The following is a 19611-nucleotide window of genomic DNA, read 5'->3' as shown; positions in this document are numbered from 1 at the left end:
GAGGCTTGGTGACTTCTGGTGGCTTTTGTTGGCACTGGTCAAAACCTATCAAAGGAAGCAGTTCTAGGCATTGTGCTTGGGGAATGATGTCCTACTCACATAGGCGTGATGCTCTGCCTCAGCAGGGAGAGCAGGTGATTGTTTTACATGAGCAGCATTCACAGTTCTTTGTGTGGTTTTTATCCAAATACCAGACTTCCAAGTTTGAGCCTCTACTTGCTTGTCTTCAGATCTGCTGGGTAGCGAAGTGGCTGGTCTTTGTTGGGGTGGGATCCCCGAAGGTCCAGGGACTTGTTGTCTGGGATCTCCCATATGTCTTCTCGCTGCATGGTGCATGCCCACCAACTCTCTACTAAGTAGTGAAGAAACTCCTTCGATGTCAATGCCTGACACTTGGATGCTTGGGTTGTCGTTGTCTGGAGGGAGACAGATTGTAGCCCTGGTGATGATCGGTCCACCGGTACTTAGCGTGTCATTGGGGGCAGTATTCGATGGTGAGCATTCCATTACCTGTGCAAATTCTTGAAAGTAAGTTCACTCGCCAAATATATTTGGTTTCAAGGGGCAAAGCCCCGAGGATGTCAGAGAACAATCGTGAAGCAAGTGTTCAATGTCTGTCACCGTAGCTGGAGAGTGGAAAAAGAATAATTAGTACAGGAAACCAAAAGGATCTGACTATTCCGTAAAGACCAAACTTGAACTGGGAGCCTACTCGGTGCATGTCCGAAACTGATGGTGGAAAAAACTGAATCTGGAGCTTGTGACTCAAATGTTCTTAAAAAATAAAACTTGTAAACACCCAAACCCAACATTAGTATTATGCTAAGCTTGTGTATCTACAGCCACACATGCTACAAATATATTGTTACATAGACTTTAAAAATGTCAGTGGTATTTGTTTTGTATCCATTTAGAATTCTAACATTGATGACAAATCCTCCTTCTCTGCACTCTCTGTGCTTACCAAGCAAGGTGACATTACAAACGTTAGGTGACACCTAGAAAGGCCCCACCTTTGTCCAAATAATCAGGCTCTCACCAAACATCACCAAACACAATAGGAGGGAACCTATACTCTGATTCGTTTTTGAGTGAGCACAGAGGAGAAGAATGTGTCTTGTCTCACCGCTGGGTAGGCACACAGGCTCAGCACAAGGGAAGAAAAGTCTCCCCTGCCTGAATTTTGAGAATGAGAAGCAGTGGGCAAACAGAGCGTGCTACAAAAGTGGGTAGGGTTGTCCCCAGGAACTTTTACCCCATTGGTTAGGAAGTGCCCAGGTGTCACCCACTAGCAGGTACCAGACATAAATGTCGCATTCCCAAGCACCATCCAGATAGTCAAGTGCTCAGGAGTGAACTGGACTTACAGTTTGTAACCTCAGAGGAGCTCTGAAGGACTGGGCCCTTTTCCGCTTGTACCCAGGACAAAGAAGTGGAGACCAAGAGTCAGTTTGCGGACCTCCCTTGTGGCTACAGGGACACAACAAGCAGCAAAAGGCCTTTTGCCTGGAGTACCCAGCTGACCAGTGGCAAATGGATGGACTGAAGTTTGCTGTTGGCCTCTGTCTGGCACCCTAAGAGTCCTTAATTGTCCCCTCTGGGGTCAGAGAGGCGTTAGCAGTGTCCTCCTTGGGTTGTTTGGGCACCAGAAGAAAGCCTGGAAACTTCTAAAAATGTTTTCTCCTGTTCTTTAAATGCTAAAGTTCTACAGCTCCAGTGGGACCAACCTGCGTAAGGTGTATGGTTTTTGGGTCCACAGCAGCGGCTACAGTTTCAGCAGTGGCCTGCTCAGGGAGGATATTTCTTTCCAAAAAGTGGCAAAGTTCCTTTCTGCACTGAAAAGAAAACATGTAAATGTTTGTCTTAAAAAATGTGTCTAAATCCCTTTCTGAACTGCAACTTAGGAACTTTTTCAACCTTTTGGACTTCCAAAGGTTTCACCAAGGCTAATCGACTTTTATATGTTCAGGGCTCCTTTGTGGTTGGCCTCATATCATTAATCACAAGAAATACTCCAATTGACCAGCTGGTGGTCAGTGGTGCTAGTAGACTAGCTATATCCGAGAACTGGGACAAAAGAAGAAAAAACAATAGGTGGCCTCTCTAGTGAAAGGTTGTACCTAATACATCCGTGAACATGGGACAAAAACTCTTTTTGTTTTAATTACCCTCACACACACCCTAGTGGTGTCATGCTTCATTATCGGGTCACCCCAAACCCTAAAAGTCGGGGTGGGCTCAACCACAGTGTTGGGAGCCCTTTAGATAGACAAAGGCCAGGGGGTTTAAAGATTAAAATGCCTCAGTCAGATCCCCGGTTTCCCTTTATTCTCGGGTCTGTCTGGGTAATTAAAAATATCTAAAAACGGGTCTTTGTTGGAGTATTATGGTCCTAAGACCCTAGTGCCAACACGTTTCAGCCTTGAGTAGCCGTAAAGGTCCTGGACTTTCTTCAGGGCAATCGATACCCACTATGTGAGGAAACTTACAAGGATGGGAAGTCCCTATCCTCTCCGCGATCCTAAGGCAGAGAAGCTGCTCCTCGTGGTGTGTGATATGTAGTGTTAACGCATATACGAGTTATGTGCATATCAAACAAAGAGGATATATAGATACATCATGCTAACATAATATATGTCCGATACTCCTCATGTAGGGGAAATCAAATTTTTATCCCTCAGAACGTCCCTTTTAGCATGATGTAGCTAACTAAGGGAGCTCATTCTTCAAATATTCCTTCATCAATCTGCATTAAATCCTTAACCTCCTGTTGTACTAACTGGGCCTTTACCGCTGCTGGGGAGGGACCAGCTACAGAGGAAGTGAGGTTAATTGCGCAATAAGAGCAACATGCAGGTCCACATTGTGTGCAAAGGCAACAGGTGAATATGATACCGGCTACACCTGCCAGCACCATCAAAATTATCCAGTACTTCTAGCTGGCGCGCAGGTGCTTCTTCCACGAGCTCGTCAGCTCAATGACTCATAGAGTACTTTAAACAGGAACAGGGGTGGGAGCACACCACTTCACCTCTCAGCAAGGTTCGCCCCTGGCATTATGGTAAATGCAGGATGCAAAGAGGCAAACTGTGCTGGGACTGTGAGTCAGTGTGCTCCCAACCCCCTTTCTGTTTAAAAGCCTCCCTTGAGCCAGCAAGCGGACGAGCTTTTGAGATGCACCTGTGTGCCAGTGAGTGGTACTGTGGCCTGAGAGGAACTTGGCAGCATTAACCAGCAACCCCAGATGATTTTTCTTTGCTCTCTAATACTGCTGCTCTCTAATGAAGACGGGCTCAACCCAGAAACACGTGTCTAGAGATATACAGCAATGTCTGCACCAACTTTGGTGAAAAACTCCAGCTAAGTTTGAAGTAAGTTTGAACTGTGTACTGCATTTACCGGGTTGCAAAGGGGTTAACTGTGCTGGGGCTGTGAGGCAGTGTGCTCCCAACTCCCTTTCTAACATCTAAAACCATACGGTTTTGAAGCGAAACGAGTCTCGTCGCTTGTAGCTCTACAGTCAAATTAGTCAATATACCTGCAGTGGTGTTAATTACCCTTTCAACTACTCTGGACAAACAGCATATTTCTTTGCTGGTGATTATGGGCCCCCAAATAAGAAATACTCCTTTTACAATGTCTATAAAATGCTGTTCGGGAGTATCTGTCTGATCTATGTCAGTGGTATCTATCTCTTCTATTTCTTATGAATAGCAAGCTCTGTTTATCTAAGTGGTGATCCTCGTGACAGTTCCGAGGGGCTATATACACTGGGGGGTACAGAAAAGACAGATAACACCGTCCAGCCCAACCTCGGGGAAGCCAAGTCTAGGCATTTTCTTCAAGGACAAAATATACATTAGGAGGTGTTAACAACGGAGGGCTGCTCAAGGTAGATAACCGAGTGGTGTAATTACATCGACTTTCTCCTACCGATATGCATCCTGCTCCTTGAACATAGAATGCAGAGGTGCTATTCAATATAGGTACTGGAATGGCCGTATCATCTGTAACATTTCATTATTGAAACTGGCGGAAATATTGGGTGAAATTAAACTCAGAAAAATCCAATATTTAATTCCTCAACCAAGTGATGTTTTCATGTGTTGTGTACATATTCATACATGTATTCGGATCTAATGATCCCTCTCCATTATTTCCATCAAAGTCAAATCCTTGGTGAACTTTAATATATGCTAAAATCATTTCAAAGTCTTTTTCTGAAAATCTTTGAGTTTCTACTGTATAATGCATAGTAATTTAAACCATGATTTGCAACTTCCCAGATAAGACAAGGGTAAAGATATGAATAAATCGTGCTTGTGCATAACAGAGGGCAGAAGGCCACAAACCCAACAGTTTGTAGTATTAGTAGCGCTATGAGTTTGATGAAGCATTTCAACAAATACATTTTTCGTATTTGGTGCCTTTCCTTAGGTGGTGCCAAAGTGTAAAACACATGTTCCGGAGGTGGGGTAGTGGTTTCTAAAACAGTATGCATGGGATGGCAAAATTCTAGATATATATGTGAGTAAAACCTAGGCCGTGGACAATTGAGGTGAACAATACACTTATACCAGTTGTATGGGGAACAATCATGGGAATACAAAATTATATAAAAAACATGTTTTTAATGATCACAGTTAAAAATCATATAGGAACTGAACAGAAATCAGACTATATGATAACATATATGTACACAGAATTGGATCTATACATAAAAAATTAGCAGCATGTATACACAAGTAGTAAAAATATAAAATCAATGTCAAAATTTACTGAAACACATTAAGAAAACTCAACGCGCGTTTCGGCAGAAAACGCCTTCTTCAGGAGTAATCGATGGTATATAAGTGAGACTATCTAATGTAGTCATACAACAGAAGAGGTGATATCTTGTAGAGCAGGTCAAAGATTCAACTCTTACTCCAAATAAAATTCCTATAATGGTGAATATTGAGTCACAATGATGTCAAACGTCTGAACGGGGATGTTTAAAAATGACAACGGAGACTTGAATACTCCTAGTCCAATTGTATACTCGAATTGTAGGCGTCTTCTAGATCGAGTAATAGAAAAATGGGTACATCCTGAGTCGGGTAGGTCTATATATAAAAGATGATATCAGGGATACCATAGGGAAGATAAATAGCAGACAATAGTAGACTGCTAATGGGTGATATTCACTCCCGTCTTCTTATACTTTCAGAAGCCCGGATCCTAAGTAAGGAGATATTTAGACCCTGGTAGTACCGGTGAGTTCCCACGGAAGGTGTTCTTTTTTGTATCTGGATAATTTAAAAGCAGGATATTGCCAATCCAAGGGCTGTAGCGTGACACGCGTCCTCCGCCGGTAAACGAGAAAACCAAAATTCTAGATATATGAATACTCCCAATAATATGATTAGCAATGTCGCTATATTGACCACGAATGCAATTTTAACACGTTGAGTCCAACTAGAAAAGACAGGCATATTTACAGGAAAATGACGTGGCGCAAACGGGCGTTCCTCTTCGGGAACAAAATGGGCAAAGGGATACATGCTAACGAAAAGTTCAAAAATAAACTCGGGCAATGCAGTCCAACCTGCCAGAGGGTGCTTCTTTCCTGTGTCCGTTTAGAGCCTCAAAGGCAGGCTCCTATCGTTCATCACAAATGAAACCAAACAATCTTCGCACGTTGGAGTTATGTTCTCACACAACTCTTGAAGAAAACACAACCTGGGCCTTTTTTACACAAGAAATGCAGTCTTTCTTTCTGAATAGAGAAAGCAAATGTTCAAGGCTCTCAACGCGTTCAGTTCAGTGCCTCGCTTAGTACCCCAGAAGTGCATCTAACAGACATTCGTGGGACAGACAGGTCTGTACCCTATCACTCAAGTCTCTCCCTATCTCCTACCATCTTCACCTGGGGTACTGTGTTGTTTTCTGGGCCGCAGGTTGTATCGAGCATGGCCAGGCGCTTCCTGATCAGGGAACAAAACAGAGGAAGATGAATCTGTTACAGCAGGGGTACTGCAAGCCTCTTGTTCAACTACGGGGGCAACAAAATCCGTGGCGATCACTTTTGCAGATGACAGAGCCCCTTCCGAGCCCGGTACTCCTTCTCCTTGCCTTTCTCCAATCTCCTGGGCATCAGAAAAAGGGACAAAGAGAAGGGATCGTTTACTTTCCTGGGTCAAAACTCCTTCCTGGATTCGCTGATCATAAGGAAGCGAGAGGGGTAGTTTCTTCACGTGCAATACATGTATCCAATGACACGTGCTGTTCACTTTTACCGCCGTCCGTGTGGCCAATAGGATCTGAAGTGGCTCAGACCACCAGGGATCTAAGCGGTATTTTCGCTGGTAATTACGGACCAGAACCCACTGTCCTGTCTCCAAGCGATGTCTGGGACCCTCCGGCAGGGGCTGCAAAACTGCTGAGACCTGTTGATGAATGGAACGAAGATCTTTAGTCAAAGCATACAGATAGTCTGTCAACATAGGATACTCAATATCACGAAATGCTCTGGGTCTCGGGACACCCCAAACATTGGCAGGGTGCCCAAAAATAACCTCGTAAGGAGACAAGCCAGAGCGAGAATGTGGGGTAACCCGTATTGACATCAATGCTAGTAGTAAGGCATCTGGCCACTTTAACCCAGTACTTTCTTGTATCTTTGCTAGTTTGAGTTTCAGTATTCCATTATACTTCTCGGCCAACCCAGCGGACTGGGGGTGTCGAGCCGCATGGAATTTCTGCTGAATCTGTAATCCATTGCAAATGTGACTGATAAGATCTGCATTAAAGTGCCCCCCGTTATCACTCCAGATCACCCAAGGCAATCCATAGCGTCAGAAGTATTATTTTATCAAAGCCATTGCTGTGGTCAAAGAAATTTTCTTTGGTCAGGTAGGCTTCCACCCATTTACTGAAAGCGCACACCACGACCGGAACATATTTCAAATTATTCACGCGCTCCAGTTGGATGTAATCCATTTGGAGCACCTCAAAAGGCAAAGATGGTGGTGCAAAATCTCCCCTCAAAACAGGTTCCCTGCCCCCAGGATTATGTCACAAACAAACCATGCAATATTGCACCAAATGAGCAGCAGTTCTTGGGATATTAGGATTATTCCACACAGGGTCTAATAGACACAAATTCCCTTTGCCCCGATACGTGCTGAACCATGTGCCATGGTCACTACGGCATTCACCAATGCATTGGGCAACAACCATCGCTGTTTCTCTGTCAAGTCAATCTAGCAATCATTTGCATCTAATTTCCCCACTTCCTTTTCCCAGCGAGCCAATTCAGCAGGGGTAGCTTCTTTCTGTATTTCCGGGACACTTTCCATAGTGTTGTCGAACATTTCCGTTTCGCCACCCACCTAGCAGAAATAGTCACAAACATTGAGGTCATTTTAGATTTTGCAGTTTCTTTAGCTACCTGATCAGCAAAGGCATTACCCTCACCCACTGCATCCACCACTGTCTTATGTGCACTGCATTTGACTACAGCCACCATTTTTGGTAATGTCAATGCTGTCAGTAATCGTAAAATCAAAGGGCTATGTTGTATTCGCTGACCATGGGAAGTAAGAAAACCCCTTTCTGCCCACAGTCGGCCAAAACTATGAGCCACGCCGAAGGCATATTGTCTGTCCGTGTAAATATTTACTCTCAATCCTTCACTTAACTCACAAGCCCGGAGCAATGCCACTAACTCAGCTGCCTGTGCTGACTGATAGGGTTCTCGGGAAGCCTCAACTACGGTGTGTAAAGTAGTTATCGCATATGCAGCAGTTGTCATGTCATCTGGTAATTTGAAACCAGAGCCATCGACATACAGTTCCCCTTGTGGGTCAGATAGAGGAATGTCTGTGAGGTCTACCCGTCCCTTCGTCTCTTCCTCTGTCCGAAATATACAATCATGAACATCATTGTTCTTTTCGTCTGAAGGGCGGGGTAGTAACGTAGCAAGGATTCAGAGTGGCACATCGTTTAATCGTAATGTGGGGAGCAAACAAAGTCAATACATAACCTGTAAGACGCGCACTTGTAAGGTGCTGGGTCTTCGTTTTGTTCAATAATGTATCCACAGCGTGCAGTACCATCACTGTGAGGTCAGTGTTCAGGACGAGACCCTCCGACTGTGGAATTGTCACAGCGACTGCAGCAGTAGCCCTTAAACAGCTAGGAAGCGCTCTGGCGACGTTATCCAACACCGCTGAGAAATAAGAACACGGTCTCTGCTTACCACCAAATCCTTGTGTCAACACAGAAAGCGAGCAACCGTCCACCTCGTGTACATGAAGCACAAAAGGTTTCTGGTAATCAGGAGTACCAAGAACAGGTGCAGAGCAAAGAGCAGTTTTTAAAGAATCAAAAGCATTTTGACAATCATCGTCCCAGGGTAAAGGTTCATGCACTGCTTTAGTGGTTAAGTACAGGAGAAGTTTAGTAAGAAGGGAAAAGTTAGGGATGCATTGGCGACAGTAAGAAGTTATGCCGAGAAATGCACGAACATCACGATGAGTGCGAGGCACAGACATATTAGAAATGGTAGTCACACGCTCAGGGGTTAGTCTCCGCCCCTCTTTCGACAATATTGGAATTTAGAAAGGGAGATTTTATTGCCATTAGCAGCCAAATGAGACAATAATTTAACGGTGGCTTCCTTACAACCTTCCTTAGTATCCGAGGCCACCAACAGATCATCAACATATTGCAAAAGTACATTACCGGGGGCAAGACCAAATCATCCAACAATGTTTTCAAAGCTTGACTATAGATACTAGGACTCTCCGTGTACCACTGGGGAGCGCGACTAAATCTGAAGCTGCGACCAGATAACGAGAAGCTGAAAATATGACTGCTACCAGTGTGGATCGGAATGCTGAAGAAAGCATTCTTCAAATCGATCACGGAAAAATATTTTGCAGTGGGAGGAATCATAGTGAGAATAGTAGTGATGTCCGAAACCACTGGGTATTGGGGTACCACTATTTTATTAATTTCTCGCAAATCAATCACAAAACCATAAGTATCAACATGGTCAGGGTCACTGCCAACCGGAGCCTTTTTCAAGATCGGTAAAATGGGGCTGTTGCATATATTAGCAGCAGTCTCCTCCACTACTCCCTGTTCGTAATATTGAGCCATACTCAATATTACGGAGGGGGTAGAAGTGGTCTAAGTACTTTCAGCGGCCCGTAGCCGCGCAGAGACTTCTGGTAACAAGTTGGTCATAAAACGATTAACAAATAATCGTATTACACCTTCCACTGATAAATCCTGTCCACTAAAATCAATGAATACACCTTCGAATCTAGTGAAAAAATCAGAGTCACTTTCATCTTTCTTTTGCTTACATGCTATCAATTTATCCCAATCCACCTTACGAGGCGGAATCAAGGAATGCATGTAAGTAATAATACGGACAGGTAAGGCCAACAGTTTGGGTTTTGGTTTATCACCAGGCTTACGTTCCTTATCCCAATCTTTTATCTGATATCATGTTCCGCAAAATTCTGCAGCATGGTTCTGATCTTGCACCTGACATCATACATCAACAGGGACTAGCAACGCGAAAAATAGCTCTATATCAGCTAAGGTTATAACGGCTGATGAAGCCGCTTCTGTGAGCTTCTTGTAGTAAGCCGTAGGGTTTTTACGGGGGTCAGGTAGCTGCGATTTTAATGAAAGGACTTCACTCCTTTTCCAGGGAGTGTAGACCCACTGCTCCTGTACTCGCGCCTCTACACGAGGTCTAGTCACTACATCCTGATAATTTTTAAGTTCTGGTAGCTCAGGGGGAAAAAGGGATAGACTTCCCGCATAGGGTGCTGAGAGTCCCATGAGGTACATTTTTGGTACATTTGTTCTCGATAACTTAACAAAACCTCAACATTTTTGTACACTTCCTCCGTCTAAGAACAGACTTATGAGCCCTGTCCCGAATATCATACATCACTTGGGGGGGCCATCCCTCCTGCAAAACACTGTTACCCATAAAGTAATAAGACATGTAGCCATATGTTTCAGGGCATGTTGCTGCATAACGGGCGCAAAGTCTCGAAGCGTACTCCATATGTCACCTATAGTATAAATAGGCTGTCGCATCCACTGAGAGGACTGATTTTCAATCATCTGTTTTTCAGTCAGTCCTACAGTCGAACGAGTAAACAACTTTCGTGTGTCCAAAATCTCTGGAGCACGAGCTGGAGTTGAAGCAGCCAAGGATGGGGTCATGCTCGTAGACTGGGAAGCTCACGCAAGAGAAGGGGGAGACAAGGCAGCTGTGGACATAATAGAGGAAGGCAATGTAACAGACCATAAGGTAGCAGTCTCAGACACAGAAGGAGATAAGACAGAGGATATTCCCGGAGAGGCAGGGAAGAGGAAACGAAAGGGGCAGAGGCTAGAGGGACTTGTACTGGAGTGGAGGGAACAACAGGATATATACGTTGTGGGGAATAAGGCGGAGGTGGACAAGTATCCAATAAATCCTCCATCTCATCCTCCGCTTCAGTCCTGGTCACTTTTATCCACCTGTAATCTAAATTGTCTGTCTGCACAATCGATTCCCTTTTCGGTCTGAACTTTATCATAAGCTATGGCTTTCTGCGTAATCATCTGACCTCCATTTATTTTACAATATTTCTCCTCCCTTATACGTCTACGCTTCGCTTCCTTCTGCCACATGTTGAAAAGAATCAAACATTGCCTACCGACTTCGTTTAGAAAACAATCAATCCTGCAAAAAATGTATCTTTTTCTCATCAAAAGACCCGGTTATGGGCCATTGCAACTCCACATTGTCCTTAGTATATTTATCCCATAGCGTATTAAATAAAATGGGTGCAATACCATGTTTAACATACATATCATAACTTGGACTGCCCTCGGGCGGGGAAGTTTGACTTTCATCCAAGCGCGTGCCCTTTCGGCGACAACAGCATGCAAAACATAATTTGCTAAAACACGGCATAATGATCGTTGACAGTTATACCTCATTCAAGAAACAGTCTTTCAAACGTGGCCATGTTCAAACAGTCCCAACATTTTCACCCATTTTCCGACTCAAACACCCACACACAGAGCAATATACAAAAACAAAAATTTTCAAAATGACATGTCTCTTTTATATTTTCTTTTCTAAACAAAAGAACAGAGCGCGTCGACTCCTGTTCATCGAGAATTCATCAATTCAGATTCCAGACCAACAGATACCAAAAAACAAGCAGTCCAAAGACTACCCAGAGACCGTCGGACAGGTATAACCAAAGACTGTCCTACAGACCATCCAGGGGCCATCCTTGTTCATCCTTGGGACTATTCTGACTAAGCCTGCTGCCTTAGATATGTTGCGGGCCTTTTCCGAGACCAGTCCGGCCGGGTTCGTGCCACACGAGCCACACCAAGGCGTCCGATCGGCGTCTCTATTATTCACAAAACAAGTCTGTGGTGCGTCTACCCATGCAACCACAATGCTGCCCCGTTAGACCCCCAAAATTCTCCGTGGTACATCGAACACCAAATCCAATACAGTTAACTACTCCAAAGGCACTGCTCAACAGCGCGTTTCAAAAGACACCAAAAACAATCCACTCACCTAGTGCACGCAGGTACAATTGCACGTTCTCCACTGCCAACTCCTGAAGACCAACACGGTCAGCTCCTGGGTTATGCCCGTAGGACTCCGGCGAAGGGTCACTAGCAGCTGGGGCACCCTTATCGCGAGAGCAGAGTAAGTCGAAATTTTCCAGTCAGTACACCTGCTCGACCAGAGCTCCCCTTTCTTTGTCCTTTCTACCCGGTTATGGGAGGATGACCCTATCACGGAGTCCCATCAGTGTCGCTAACCGAAGTACCACAAACAAACTTATAGGGCTATACCTTCCAATAGCCCCAATCCCATTACCAAATAATCAGTCAGTTGGCAGTGAAGAAGGTTCAATCATTTTTTAAGCAAAATACTCTATAGAGGAGCCTCTTCAACCCTCACCCATCAGGTGTGCGGAAAAGACTGCTGGCTCACATTCAAACAGAAGGCTATATACTTTCAGTTCAACACATAGAATCACTGTATAAGGGAAAAACACCAGTTGGCCCTCGGGCCCCAAGGAAGGACCATATACGGCACACATGATTAGTTCAAAGCTTTACTATTTATTACTGAGAAGGTCAGGAAGGGTGACTCCCTTTAGTCTTGGTTCCCGCGAGTGTAGGCACGGCACCTCCTGGAATGTGCTTATCGCACCCAAAGCCAGATGCGACCTTGAGTCCCAGGACAGAGAGAAAATAGTTCACCTTCAGCTGCTTTCAGTAACTCAAATGAACTGGGGCTTGACAACTACTGGAGAGTGACACGTGATCATAGCTCCTGTCCGAGTCAGAAAAAAGAAAATGGCGTCTCTATGGTTCTCGGCCTACTCTGTTAGTACTAGAAACACTGGAAAAGAATAAACCTTTTCCTTCCAGTTAACGCATATACGAGTTATGTTATGTGCATATCAAACAAAGAGGATATATAGATGCATCATGCTAACATAATATATGTCTGATACTCCTCATGTAGGGGAAATTAATTTTTATCCCTCACCAAGGCCTGTCAAAGCGATTATGAATGAAACCCACCAACCTCCTAGCACTTATGACACTAAAGGTCAAATTTATCATTATTTCAGCCACCTTGCTATGCCATGTGACAAGAAAAGGGCAGGATTGCGCCCTGTTATAACATGATACAAACCAATCCTGTCCTCTCCTTGCGCTGGTGCACAATGTGCTGCCTAGTGCCACTGCAGGAACCCCACGTGGTGCAAGATGCCTGTATTCCAGACACTGACCTTGTTTTTGCCAGGTGCACATTTGAATAGGTGTGCTAGGAGCGAACAGAGAGATTGTGCCCTATTACAATCAATCCGTTGACCCTAGGTCAGCCACTAATTTGCACCTGCCCTGGGGCAGCACATTAGTGAAAGACAGAGCGGCTGCTTGATGCAGACACTCCGTTTTCACTGTGCAGGTGGCACCTACCTTCTCTTGAAAGAGGGACAGCAATCCTCCTGCAGGTGGGTGCAGTGATTGTTTATGGGGCACTCTTTTCCCCACCTCAGGGCTGCCATCATGGGCATGCTGATAGTGCGCCACCTCTTTGGGAAAGCCCCATTGCCTCTGCATTCATGTCCATAAAACAACGCAGGAGCAGAGGCAAAGTGTTTCCCACTTTTGAATGGAGCCAGGGGTTCGTCTTCTGTTCCTAATTCTGACTGCTCACTTTTGTCCCCCTGTGAAATACAGACTGGTCTTTGTGTACTAATTCTTCGCTAATTTATGTATGAATTGCTAACTGTTAATAGTTTGGTAATGTGCTTTGTGATAACATTCAGAAGCAAGATATGTCTCTAAGAGGTGCCATGAAAGGGATCGTAATCTTCTTAAATTGTGGAGATCATTTTTTAACTCCAGTGAGCCACTGAACACTGGTACCCCAGGGGATTCAATAAGCTGAACCATCATTTCTTTTTAGTGTTTCAACAATCTATAGACAGGATTTGATGTACATTGTGGGGTTGGGGTAAAGCTCTAGTGAATTTCTCAATTTGTTTTAAGATGAGGAGAAGAGGTGCTTAAGATCTGCTTTTACTCATTGGTCATCTCCTTTCTGAATCAATAAATCAAGCAAATGTTTCTTTAGGGATAAACCTTTAATAAAACATGGACACAGCATAACTTATTTTAGCTACAATCCATAGTACACCAAATGTAAAATAGATATCAAACAATCATAGATAAAGCTAAACACTCATAACATAATACAAAACACAATAAGAGAAAAGCTCACAAAATTAAGTCAATACAGGCAAGTAATCATATTTGTTAACCAACACCATCCCCCCTAATGTAGAGCGAATTATCACTAATCATTTAGAGAAAGGACAATCCTATGCATGATAATAAAAATAATGTCATTTGCACATACAAAATATAGAGACATGATCGTTTAATGTACTACCATGGTTCACATTATTTTTTATCTTAAATTCCAGATGAAGAATTGAAGATACCATACCAAAGGTTAATTCATAGCTTTTTTTTAAATATGCCCACAACTGGAAAATACAGATGTAATCACCAAATTATATACCTCTGCTCCATATTTGGCACCACTTTAATTGTCACACTAACACATAACACACACATCTCTTGCTAGGTTTTTGAGCAATGTAGACCTAAGTTTCAAATGGTGACACTTTTTGCTTTCTAGAAAATTCCAAGATAATCATAAACTTAAACTCTATGAATTTTCATCTGGTGAAAATAAATGTTTTTATTTTTCTTGCTGGTAAAATAAATGTATATTTTGTTTTACACAAATTAATAAAAAGACGAATATTATTGAAGTCTTATAAAAATGCATTCAGTATTGGCATCCTGTCAAAGAGGACTGTTCTTTGCAAACCTGGGATGTGCAGGCCTTCTATAATTGATGTGTCTGTTTCTAATAGTTTCTGGTCATTAACAAATACTTAACATACAGCCCAATCTGATGTCTAGGGAATTAATTAGTTTTTTAGATTTATTACTACTTCTAATATTATTATACATATTTTTTATTCAGTAATGACTTCAGAATTCATGAATAACCACATCTGTCCTAATGTGATGATTGTCCTATTGTCCACCAGTACTAGTGTGAAAGGTTTTTCTAGAAAGCCCCCATCACCTATCTTCTCTGTAAAAAGTCACTCTTTCTGGAATTAGTCTGTAGGTAGTCAAACTTCTCTTCTCTATCCTACATTTATCCAGTCTTTTTTCTTCTTCCAATGAATACATCATATAGACAAAATCAGTTTTTATATTTACTATTTGTGTTTCTAATCTTTTTCATTTTTTCTTGTTGCCAACACGTCCTCCCTCACACTTCTTCTTAATGCTTCCTCAACATTATTTAAACAATCAAATGTGGTTGTTTTTTTCAACACCATCTCAGGCTCTTCCTGCCAATACTATGTTCATCTATCAGAGAAGAATCTCAGTATTCCTTGAAGTTTGAGTGAGTAAAACTTTGCATGCAGAATCAACTATTAATGACCGATTTAGAGTTTGGCAAGAAGGGTACTCTTTCCCGAATGTGATGGTGTACCCTATCCGACAAACTCTTGGTACGCATGCCTCATTTAGAGACAGGTGGACTGTAAGGTTTCTGTTGACAGAGACCCTGTTGCCTTCATTGACAGAAAGCTTCTTTCAAGGCCTGACAGAGTAGGGGCTATCAGAGGAAGGGCATTACACTGCTCATCATATTTAGGATGGGCAGTGTAATGCACTCTTTGTGTTCTTCTTCGCAAGGTAAAATATGGTTGCGAGAGACATAAAAAAACAAATATTGACTCCCACACCATGGGAAATAACTTTCATTGTTAGGGGTGATTAGTTTTTTTTGTTTTTCAGAAACAAACTCCTGCTTTTGGGAGTTTGTTTCTGGAAACCAAAAAATTTAAAGGTTTGATGAACGGCCGTTAAAAGCAATGGTGGCCATCAACTACATATTGTCTACCTTAGACAGAACCGCTGTGATAGGTTTCCTATCAAGGTGCACAGATGACTACTGGGCAGGCTGTCATTTTGAAATCTAACACATGGGGTTCTGCTGAAATGGTGGAGGTAATGCCTTCTGCCATCCCCACAGACAATACTCTGTCCATCAAGGAATAAATCAAGTCTTCTGCACTAAGCATATATACAATAAATAAATGCTTTTGCATCTCTCAATCCCTTATTCAGAGAAGTGGTAGGTAGAACTATATTTTTGCCTACTGTTCCCAAAATCATGCTTACTTTTCAGTTTCAAATATGCCTTTATGAGACACAGAAGATTGACCCTTTTTGAACATTCGATTTATTCCAATTTCATTGTTACCAACTGCTATAATGTTGAAAATAAAATGGTAAAGGAATGGATCAGGTTCAATATAAGTTTTCATGTTAGGTACAGGACCTGCATGAGCCAGTCTTAGCGGGGGGAGATCGAGGGGTGGCGTAGCTGATAACCTTGTAGAGCAGACACAAGTCTCTCTTGCAAGTGCTTGGGGTTTGCTGCTATTGCTCTATTTTGGGGCTGTGACCTTGACCAGGCAGATGCTATTTAGAAACCCTATGAACTAATGGTCTATCCTATGTCCAGGGTTTGCAGGAGCAGAAGGTGGTCATCAACATAATGGCAATAGCATCCCCCATCCTGGTCTTTGCCTTCAGAGCTCTCAATGGTCGTGGCTTGGTATACTTAAGGCACAGAATTAGGCTGTCTCTTGCAACACGGGATCTAAGATCCAACCATCTTCGCCTTTTGTTTTGCCCAAGTTTCCGTCTGGCTCGCACAGGTGGTAGGGCTTTTGCCGTAGCCACCTCCAGATTGTCGAACTCACTTCCAGGGGAACTCAGATTCCTTTCATCTGAGTCTGTGTTCCGCAGGACACCTAAAACCTGGCTCTTCTCTCTAATCTAGCCTTGCAGAATTCTCAGACTGACCCTCTCTGACCTCACATGTTTTCAGCGCCGGGACACCCCCATTGGGGGTAGCGGTTCGCGCTTTACAAATTTCTAAATAAATGAAATAAAATAAATCCTCTCAGAACAAAAGCCAACGTCCTATCTGTATCCATTATAGTGTTTTTTTTTGTTTTGTCCAGATGAGAATGCTTTACATCACAAGCCATGCTAACTGACTAAAAAAAGGTATTATTTTGTGCACCAGAGTATGAAGCATGTATAAACAAACGAAACAGAAACAGCAGTAAGGCAAATGCAAAATGTGTGTGTGTTTGTGTACTTGTGGAAAGTGTGGCAGACAAGACACTGAGTTTTTGTATGTGGCAACTTAAACAAGGTTGCCTATTGTTTGTGACTTGACTATAGAGAACTACAAAAGGTTAGGGGGTCTATGGCTCTGCCTATTCAGTATATTATCTTGTGATTGTACTGTAAAGACGCCGACGGCTTTATGTCTATTTTCCGAGCTTTGCACTGGACTTAGGGAAATTCTGTGAATTTTATTTGGTTCAGCTGAACATTGACATTTCCTTCCCATTTGCGATTCGTTCTGGAATTGGATTCATTATGCTTTGATGTGCAACCATGAGCCAACAATACAGTGGATGTTAAGCAATACATTGGATGTTAAACAAAACAGTGGATGCTTATTTTCACTTATTACAGTACACTGATGAAAATAAGCTAACTGTGTCTAACTTTTGCAAGTTTCCCTTCATAACACCAGCACTCCTCAATTTTTCTATGGATCAGCTTTGTACCTATTTCTTAGTTGCCACTCTGAGGGGCTTAGGAGGCCCACAAAATTAATCACACTCTTCTGCTTGGTGTTGACGATTATCAATTCGATCAAATCCAATTGAGTCCATATTGTAAGTGAACATATTTCTATTTTAACTGAGACTTTCAATCTTATGATTTGAAAGGTTATTTCCAATACTCTTTATACATAAGTTCCCTCCTTTATTCAAGCCATACATCCAAAAAGCAGGGGAAACTGGGAAAGAAAAAATGTTGGTGTAGGTGTGTAGTAATGTGAAGTCATCAGCAACAGAATAAAATGAAACACTGTTCTTCTCACAGTCCAGGTAAACACCAACTGATTCAGGTTTTTGCTGACTTATTTGAGTTTGTTGGTTTTCATGCCAAGCAGATAAAGATTTATTGCTCCATTCTAAACACCAGGATACCTTAGTTCTTCCTAGACGCTCCATTTTGGAAATCTTTCTACCTGTAATTCCAACAGCCCATCCTTCACAGTTGTTTGTAATGATCTCCCAGTAATTACATCCATCAGAGAAACTCTGTGAACATAACAACTGATTGTTGATGAATCTGACAGGGGAGGCTGGGTATGAACACTTCACATCTGAGACAACCACAACTCTGTTCTCCTGTGCAAGGCGGAGGTAACATGAAACGGTTTGGGGATCAAAGCTTAGATCGACGGCATCTACAAAATAAAAAAATATTAATGTAACAAAAATACGATTTCACTCAAAACACTCAAGCACAATGATATACATGTTAATAAAAATAAAGAGCTTACCATCACAAGACTCCAAACAGTTTAGATTTTTGCATACGATAAGTACGTTGTTTTGTGATCCAGGCTTTTGAGTTAATGATTTATCGAAATGTAACTTGTAAGATAGTGGTCTAGCGAGGGCATTCTCCCCAGAACCATGAAGCTAAACTGATTTCTGCCTGCCAGACCAAGGGAAATTTTGGAAAAACATTTTGGAACATTAAATGCCCCCTTTCTAAAAATGTATTACACCACAACTCTCAGGACTGACGCCTTCATCTTCAATATTTATTTCCTCTTTTGCATCTCTCTTTCACCACTCATTTGAGGGAGAGAGGATCACTTATGAATATGGGCTGATACCCTCACCACAGGTGAGTAACATACCCTTCTCTAGCAAAGGACAATCACAAGATTCATTTGTGGTTTGGTGCAAGACCAGTGCATCTGACCTGAAGAAGGGTGATGTTTTCAATGCAGTTTAATCTATAAGCAATGTGGTGGTCGATGGTAGTTAAAGGTCACTATCTTGTTGTATCTTCTAAATCCTTTTAAACTAATTTAAGGGCGACCTAACAAAAAGGCTCCTTATACGAGCAGGAAGCACATGTTACACTGTAGTGCTGAGGATCACTGGGCTACATACATAGAGGAATCACATTAGGAATTACGCTCTGTACACTCATGAGTCACCCAGAGTTACCAGATGCAGAAACAACAGACCCCATTTTTCCAGCTGGAAGATCTGACTGGTAAAAACGCATTACGAAACATCTGCATTACAGCACAGACTCATTCCTTGGCACCTCCCAACCCTCGGACAAGGCACGGAAGGAGCATGTAATTCTCCCTCTGCCAATCAACAATCTCACCAACACCATGCCTCCACCCCCTGAGGACAGCCCCAGCACACATTTACCACCTGCTCAGAACAGGTGGTAAATGTGTGCTTTAAACCCATGTAAAAGGAAATATTGTGGAGACTAGAGCCTGGTAAGACTGCCAGTACAGTAAAATTTGTAATTAGGGCAATGTGTCCGGTATGCCTAAGGCTGCTTCTTGCTGTAGAGTCCGTTGCGGCAATGTTTCCCCAGCGTTCTTGCCAAGCACTTGACATTTAATCAGCCACCTTCACTTTCTACTCCTTGCTGGCATTTCTGAGGATTGGGGAATATTGGTCTTGCTTCCCCTAGCACCGCCATGTTGGAGGGTTGAGTGGGTCCTAATGTGCTGTGTGTGTGTACTGTGCTCACCCTCCTTCTAGTCCTTTTGGGTTTGAGGCAGGTAGAGGTGTGTGGAACAAGGGAATGTGGTATGGGGGCTGTCTAGGCGGTAGATGTTTATCACTGCAGCCTCGCTGCACTGGGAAGTTTCTTTGGTCTGTATTTGGTTCTACTCACAACCCCACTTTAAACTTCTAATGAAATTGACCTAGACTCCCAGTCATGGTATCCCTACGTTTTAGTTACTGGTTCACGGTGTCCATGTACCCATGGTTTCTCCCTCAACTTGCAGGGGCTTCCTGCCATGTCCTCTTGGTG

General features: G+C 42.9%; 1 protein-coding gene across 3 annotated transcripts in view; it reads right to left on the bottom strand.

Annotated features, from left to right (window-relative positions):
• Positions 1–13678: 13678 nt before the first annotated feature.
• Positions 13679–19611, bottom strand: part of RNF135 (ring finger protein 135) — a 156450-nt gene continuing 150517 nt past the window's right edge. For 2 of the 3 annotated variants that reach the window (XM_086930892.1, XM_086930891.1), the window contains exon 8: positions 13679–17995. In XM_086930892.1, the coding sequence (XP_086787018.1) occupies positions 17436–17995 (560 nt within the window). In that variant the 3' untranslated portion in view covers positions 13679–17435. The remainder of the gene's footprint in view (positions 17996–19611) is intronic. The other variant, XM_086930893.1, reaches the window with a different exon arrangement.

The sequence above is a fragment of the Lissotriton vulgaris genome, chromosome 7 (genome assembly GCF_964263255.1).
Source record: "Lissotriton vulgaris chromosome 7, aLisVul1.2, whole genome shotgun sequence".
NCBI lineage: Eukaryota > Metazoa > Chordata > Amphibia > Caudata > Salamandridae > Lissotriton > Lissotriton vulgaris.
This window is presented reverse-complemented; position numbering and strand designations above follow the sequence as displayed.